The sequence below is a fragment of the Rhincodon typus genome, chromosome 5 (assembly GCF_021869965.1).
Source record: "Rhincodon typus isolate 14 chromosome 5, sRhiTyp1.1, whole genome shotgun sequence".
NCBI classification, from domain to species: Eukaryota; Metazoa; Chordata; class Chondrichthyes; order Orectolobiformes; family Rhincodontidae; genus Rhincodon; species Rhincodon typus.
This window is the reverse complement of record NC_063336.1, coordinates 1,143,125-1,151,122: the sequence shown is the minus strand read 5'-3', so window position 1 is coordinate 1,151,122 and position 7,998 is coordinate 1,143,125. Positions and strand designations below refer to the sequence as shown.

The 7,998-nt window shown below is 46.7% G+C and overlaps 1 protein-coding gene across 1 annotated transcript; it reads left to right on the top strand.

Annotated features, from left to right (window-relative positions):
• Positions 1-1,947: 1,947 nt before the first annotated feature.
• Positions 1,948-5,453, top strand: slc35b2 (solute carrier family 35 member B2). Its single transcript, XM_048596790.1, has 2 exons — positions 1,948-2,106; positions 3,305-5,453. Exon 2 carries the CDS (start codon positions 3,344-3,346, stop codon positions 4,238-4,240), a length of 897 nt encoding a protein of 298 aa, XP_048452747.1. The 5' UTR covers positions 1,948-2,106; positions 3,305-3,343; the 3' UTR covers positions 4,241-5,453.
• Positions 5,454-7,998: the final 2,545 nt, after the last annotated feature.

Genomic DNA, 7,998 nt, shown 5'->3' with positions numbered 1-7,998 from the left:
ACCGTCCCAATGGATCACACTCCTTCCCGTTCACACTCGCCCTACACCGTCCCAATGGATCACACTCCTTCCCGTTCACACTCGCCCTACACTGTCCTTTAGGATTAACCTATTTATGAGAAGATGTGAATTGTTCCAAAGCTGCTGTTCTACCTGTGAGCCCAGGTTGTCCTGGCACAGTGGTGTGGTGCCATCCTTACTGTTTGCTGATTAGTTTAGTACTTTTGGCAGGTTTTTGTATTCCAATTCCACAATATTTATATCCAGCAGAGATGGCTGTGGTCCCGGCACTGACCATTGGGAAACTGTTTCCCAGTCTCTCTTTTGTAAAATGTCCACAGTTTGCTGCTTCTTGCCCTGAAGGCAGTAGTTTAACCAGTCTGACCCCAGTCCCTCCTTTCTCACAAGGATTTATTTTGTTCACCAGCTTTTAACTGTGAGGCTTTCTTACAATCCTCTGACCCCACAGCCTGCGAAAACCATGTCTTCATCAAAATATTCAATTCAGAAAAGCATGCTGCCCATTACAAATCCACATGGGTTCTCTTTAATTAACACAAACGTTTCCTAGTGCCTGTTGGCTTTCTTCCCTGATTATTTTTGCTAGAACTTTGCCTCGGATTGACATTGAACCAACTCCCTAATAGGACTGATTTTCTGAAGAAGGGTCTAGGCCCAAAACGTCAGCCTTCCTGCTCCTCTGATACTGCTTGGCCTGCTGTGTTCATCCAGCTCTACACCTTGTTATCTCAGATTCTCCAGCATCTGCAATTCCTACTATCTCTCACTAATAGGACTGTCCTGTGTCCCTTCAGTAAGTCTGTCACGTTTGCCACTCTCTAGCTAATGGCCAGCTGTCCTGTAGCTCATGGAGATTGGAAAGTTATGATAAGCTCTTTGCTGTTGCCTCCTCAATCTCTTTCAGAACCTGGAATGTAAGTCTTCTGGATCAGTGGACAATGCATTCTCATTACACAATACCCCGCCTTTCCAGTATAACCTGCTCTCTCATTATCTCTGCCATTCACACGCTGACTCATAATGTGACTGCCAACTACGTCTCCCTTTATAGTATTCAATTATTATTATTAATGTTATTAATATTCAAGTATTCTAGCCTTGCCCTGCCTCTAAGCATTTATGACTCTTTCTGCTGCTAATTGAGCTTTTTGGGTTATCTTTTATTTTTCTGCTTTCCTGTACTCTGAGGTTGTCTCTTCACTTTCCCTCTTGTGTTGTTTTTTGTTTTTGACCTGATTTCTGCCCAATATGTATCGCACATTCCCTTCCCTTGTTACTAGCTCCTGGATTGTCCACTGAGCCCTAGTTCTGGTTTGTTTTGTATCTGCTTGTTGGAAGGTACCTGCCTGCACCTGTACCATCTCCTCCTTTGTTTTCCTGACAGTCTGTGGTTCCCTTTTACTCCGGATAGGTGTCCTCTTCCACTTCTGACATTCTCCCCTTGCTGATTGTGGCACCAAGGCTGATGGAGTGGAGCCACTGAGCTCCTGTGTGTGCAGTGCTCTGTATTCTGTGCTACCTGTTCATTCCGATGTATCAAATTGCAGTGACCAACTCAAATCCCCTTAAAGCTCCTGTCCCTTGCTGCCTGCAATTTATAATCTCCACACACCCTGCAGTCTTCTCAGAGATAATCATTCCTCTAATTCTGGCTTCTTGTTGTACCTGGTTTTAATTGCCCCAGTTTTGGTGGGTGGTGGGGGCATTAGCTGCCTGGGCCTTAGCTCTGGGATACTCTCCCTGAATCCTGGCAGCTCTCACTGTCTATCCTCACACTTTTCCCATGCCTTTTGCCCCCATGTGGGTAGTTTTGATGGAAGCTGTTTGGATGTTTAACCCTGTGAGCGGAGCTTTATGTATTTAATGGCAGCATTTTATTGGTTTATGTGTGTGCCCCGTGTTTATCTCTTTTGCTGTGTTACAGGCCGAGGGATTTGCTTCCCTCTTGTTAAAACCTGTGTGTTTGGGAGTGAGCTGAAAGCTGGAGCACAGGAAGAACCTTCTGCATCTTCCCGAGCAGAGCCGCCAGAACCATCCTTCACCAGACAGACTGTCAAGCTGCTGGCCTGTGTCATCGGACTGCAGGTGATTGGCTGTTGCCCCATTTGCTGCAGTCACCACCATTGCCCCCCACCCCCACCCCCCACAACTGCCTGGAGCTACCAGGCTCACCTTCTGAGCCCACTCCCATTCCCGTCCCCTGCCATTGCCAACCCCTGTGGGGTTTTGGACAGCCTCACTGCTCAGTTACACTGATACAGGTGGCGCATGTACATTCACTGTGCACCTGAAGGAGGCCATTGTGCCTGTAATGTCCGTGCGTGCTCTTCCTGCAGGGTCGTTGACACATTTCCCTTCATTCCCCATGACATTGTAGCTTTCTCTTCTTCAAGAATTTCACCACATCCCTGTTGGAAGTTCTGACTGAATTTGTTTTTACTGCACGAGAACTCATTCAGTAAAATTACTATCTCCTTGTGTCCTCTCTGCTGGTTTTCCCAGTCACCTTCAAACCCTATGACTACTGAATCCTCCTGCCACTGGAAACCATCTCTGTCTCATTGACACGATCAAATTGGTTTGTGTGTTAGTTGTAATGTCTCACAGTCAGCAAATTTGTAAGTATGAGACACTTGGTTGATCTATGTCTTTGTGAGAGATGATTTTGGGAAGGGGCTGGGCTTGTGTGCATGTGGACCCAGAGCCTATACAGCAAGAGCATCTGATTGTCACAGCCCCTGGCTCCTAACACCAAGGGAGTAGCTGGGAAGGCAGTAGCATCATGGTAATGTCAGCGGACTGGAAATCGATTGGAGCAGGATCATGCTGTGGGGAGTAAGGGTTCAAATCCAAACACAGGAGCTGATGGAATTTAAATTGAATTAAAATTGAAAGCTAGATTCGTTGATGGCAACCATTGGTTGTCGTAAAAGCCCATGATTCCTGCCAGATAGGGAAAACAGTCTGGCACACTGGGATCCACAGCAAAGTGGGTGACTGTTCAATACTGTCTGAAATGGCCAAACCAGCCACTCAGTTCAAGGGCACTCAGCAATGGGCAACAAATGCTGGTCTTATTAGTGATACCCACATCCCATCGCAGATGGTAAAGGTCACAGGGGTCCATTTACAGAGCTTAACACTGAGCCCCCCAGTAGATCTGTCCTCTGAAAAGTGATAAGAATAATGTGCGGAGAGAGTCTGTAATCCACAGTCAACCCACTGTGACCTCTGCCTTGTTTTGATGTTTCCCCCATTCAGTGATCAATTATGTCTTCTCCAGGCTTCCTACCTCACCTGGGGGGTCGTCCAGGAACGAGTGATGACCAAGACCTATGGGAAGACAGAGACTGATCCCGGGGTGAAGTTCCGTGACTCGCAGTTCCTGGTTTTTATGAATCGGATCCTGGCTGTCCTGGTTGCTGGTTTATGCTGTGCCCTCAGCAAGCAGCCCCGCCACGGAGCTCCCATGTACAAATACTCCTTCGCTTCCATCTCCAACATTCTCAGCAGCTGGTGCCAGTATGAAGCCTTGAAGTACATCAGCTTTCCTACCCAGGTGCTGGCGAAAGCGTCCAAGGTTATTCCCGTCATGTTGATGGGTAAGATTGTGTCACGTAAGAGTTACGAATACTGGGAGTACCTAACAGCCATTCTCATTTCTGCTGGGGTCAGTATGTTCCTGCTTTCAAACTCTCAGAACAAGCATCCATCCACCGTCACCACCTTCTCAGGCATCGTGATCCTCGCAGGTTATATCCTCTTCGATAGCTTCACCTCCAATTGGCAAGACGCTCTCTTCAGGTACAAGATGTCCTCAATCCAGATGATGTTCGGTGTAAATCTCTTCTCCTGCCTGTTCACTGTCGGCTCTCTCCTGGAGCAGGGAGCCTTTTTCCAGAATCTAACCTTTATGATACAGCACCCAGAGTTTGCAGCTCATGCTGGGTTGCTCTCGATCTGCTCTGCTTGTGGGCAGCTGTTCATCTTTTACACCATCAGCCAGTTTGGGGCTGCTGTCTTCACCATCATTATGACTCTACGGCAAGCCTTTGCCATCTTGCTGTCCTGCCTCATCTACGGTCACTCGGTCACGGTGGTGGGTGCTCTGGGACTAGCCACGGTCTTTCTCTCACTCTTCCTGCGGGTCTACGCCAGGAGCCGGATGAAGAGTAAGAAAAGGGCAGCCCAGTCCCAGGCGCCAGTGCAGAAGGTGTGAGGCAGAACCCCTCAGCTGGCGGCTTTTATACAGACAGTCGGACGGTGTGTCAGGGAGCGCATTTTTATAAATAAAAAGGTGATTTGAAGTGAGGACATTGCAATGGAGGCGCTCCGTTGGAATTCTGAATACGACCGTCCTGGCTCACCATTGTGAAGAGTGACCGGGATCCGAGCTGTGTTCATGTTCCACTCACCACCCTCCACTGTCAGCCAGAACCCCCCCCCCCCCCCCAGCCCTGACCGAGAACCCCCCCCCAGCCCTGACTGAGACCACCCCCACCCTCACAGTGACCGAGACTCCCCACACCGTGCTAACTGAGATCCCTCCCCACCCAGTCCATTGTTAGTCATTTGCCACCCTGTGGGCCCCCCCACCCTTTAACACCATGAATTTCCTGCTCCCTAATTTACATCTCTCTGTGACTCCATCACTTTCGTTGGAAGCAAATTTCCTGGAGTTTGTGGAGAGGATTCATTTTCAGCTCCCTCCTGCATGGGTGCCTCTGGTTTGAAGTGGGACAGGAATCTGCATAATGACTCTCTCAGCATCCTTCAAATTTTGATACGCCTCAATCAAATCCGACCTTTTCTCTTTCCCCAAAATTATCTGATCAAAATATTGGTCTAACTCTTGCAGCCCTGGCAACATTAAAAAAAACCCACATTTTCTGAAGTCAGTCAATATTCCCGAAGGTATGGTACCCCGAACTGTAAGCACTGCTCCAAATGGGCACAAACTAGTACTTTGTATTGCTTAGATCCTCTTGTTTATATTTCCAGACTTCTGGTTCGAATGCTAACATCCTCCTCGTCTTGTTAATTTTTTAAATATACTTGACGACATCTCAGTGATCTGTATATGTGGGTGTCTAAGTCTGTTCAGACATCCACCGCTCTAGTTATTGGAGTGTTACTGTCCTGGATATGAGGAGGATGAGTATACTGACGGTTTGACTTTTGGTTGGGTGTATACAGAGCAGGACAGATACTGAGTGTTCTGCTGTGTATACACAGAGTAGACAGATACTGAGTGTTCTGTTGTGTATACACAGAGTAGACAGATACTGACTGTTCTGTTGTGTATACACAGAGTAGACAGATACTGACTGTTCTGTTGTGTATACACAGAGGGACAGATACTAGGTGTTCTGTTGTGTACAGTGAAGAATGAGTTGGAATCATTGTTCAATAAAATATTATGAAATGTTTTATCTCATCTTTTACAATTCCTTGTGACAATGATCATGGCATCCTCAGTGTTTGAAAAGAGCTTACAAAACTGGAATGGTTATTACGGAACAAAAACAAAGTTGCTGGAAAAGCTGGAAAAGAACACCTGGGTTCTGAGGAAGGGTCACTGGACCTGAAACGTTAACTCTGTTTTGTCCTTCACAGATGCTGCCAGACCTGCTGAGCTTTTCCAGTAACTTTGTTTTTGTTCCTGATTTACAGCATCCGCAGTTCTTTTGGTTTTTATTTGGTTATTATGGGAGGCCATTTGGATCATTTTGTCTGTGCCAATAACTAATTCTATAATTAATAATCAACCTTGACCCAGCTCTTTTTAATAATATTGAACAATAGAAGCACCAAGGGTTGTCAGACAATCTTTTCATTGTCTCTGGTCTAGTGTAACCTTCCACAATATTTTTTAAGCAGTGATTGCGATCTTTATAGACCTCCCAACACTTGAGCATCCTTGCTGAGATCATTTAGCAGGAGCATTGTTATAAACAAGGTTCTGCTCTGCTGGAAGAGTTGCTGAAAATGTCCAGCTACCAGCCTGTCTGAGTCCATTTATTATTGCAGTAGTTACAAGGGCCACATGCTGCAGTTCAACTGAAGCTAAACCACTGAGACCATTATTGTGTCTGGTGGAAGTAACATTGACACAATGTGGGAACGGATAATAGGGCACTATTTCATTACTCTTAACCACAGCACTGACCCTGAAACCATCTGCCAGCATAGATCTCTGGAGAGAAAGCAGAGTTAACGTTTTAGAACTGTTCTAAAGAAGGAGCACTGCACCCAAAGCATTAACTCTTATTTTTCTCTCTCTGCAGATGCTGCCAGACCTGCTGAGTTTCTCCAGCGATTTCCAGCATCTGCAGTTCTTTATTGTATTATCCCAGAAACTGTCAGTCAGTTCATAAAAACACTCCTGGGTGCTTCAGCCAAATGCGCACACATTGTTTTATCCTCCGCTTGAACCCACTTGGCCTTTCTCTTGCTCTCATCCTGATTTTCTCCTGTTTCCATCACTCTTCCCTTTTACCACTTCGTGTGTGTTTGTCTCTCTCCTCTTTCTCTCATTTACTTGACATCAGTGCTGCCCTTGACTGAATGTGGTATCAAGGAGTCCAAGCAAAGCCGGAATCTTTGGGAATTGGAAAAGTCTCTGCACCACCCCCTGTAAATTCCCTTCCAAGCCACTCCCCATCCTGACTTGGAAATATATCGCCGTTCCTTCAGTGTTGCTGGGTCAAAATCCTGGAATTCCCTCCCTAAGGACATTGTGGGTCAACCTACAGCACATGGACTGCAGCGGTTCAAGAAGGCAGCTCACCCCCACCTTCTCAAGGGGCAACTAGGGATGGGGCAATAAATGCTGGGATGGTCAGAGGCGCTCACATTACGTGAATGAATGAACGAACAGAACTCTGCCTTGATCACACTCTCCTGCTCTGTCTTCCCCTCCCATTTCACTCTGTCCTTCTGTTTCTAAACGCCCCCCCCACCCCCTCCTATATCCGTGCTTGTTGTTCTGTTCTCTCACCCTCGCTCCTGTTGTTCTCTGTGGTTTATTTTTCTGTCTCCTCTTTCACTATCACTCCTGTACTGTGAGTCATTGAAGCAGAAAAAGGCACTGATTGAAACAGGATCAGGAGTCGGCCATTCAGCCCCTTGGGCCTGTTCTGCCATTCAATGAGATCATGGTTGACCTGTGGTCTAACTCCATATACCTGCCTTAGGCCCATAACCCTTAGGTTCTTTTTTAAGAAAAGGTATTATCGCCTGTTTAAAATTAACAACTGATCCAACATCCACTGCCCTCTGTGGAAGAGAGTTCCAAACCCTGACCACTGTATGTAGAAATGCTTTTGCAAGCATTTCTCCTGAATGGTCTGGCCCTAATACTGAGACCGTGACCCTAGTTTCAAAAACCCCAACCAGTGGGGTTGAACAGTTTTCTGAAGAAGGGTCTAGGCCTGAAACGTCAGCCTTCCTGCTCCTCTGATGCTGCTTGGCCTGCTGTGTTCATCCAGCTTTACACCTTGTTAACCCAGTGGGAATAGTTGTATCTTTTTCTGCTCGAGCCTGGGGCCTGATAGTCTCAAGTTGCACCATTACCACCCTCCTGATAAAGGTGAGAGCTGTGGGATCCCAGTGCGATTCACTGAGGTCTGACTCTATGTCAGAGACTGCCTGTGACCAACAGAGTGCACAACTGAGACCATAGGTTCATGTTTAATGTGACTGACAGCAAAATCACAGGAGACATTTGCTGTTTGTGTGAGTGGATGAGATTTGGAATGCATGCCCTTAGAGACTGCTGGATACTGGGTCAATAAGAGCTCTGAGAGGAGGATTGGATATCCAGAATGGTGGGGTGGGAGTAAATCAAAAGACCTAGTATGTATGTGATGGGCTGAATGGCTTCTTGCTACTTTACTGTGTTTATTCATGATGCACTGCCTGATGTTGGGCTGTAATCAGAGATGTGTGAAGCTGTAATATTAGCTGCTACCTTCA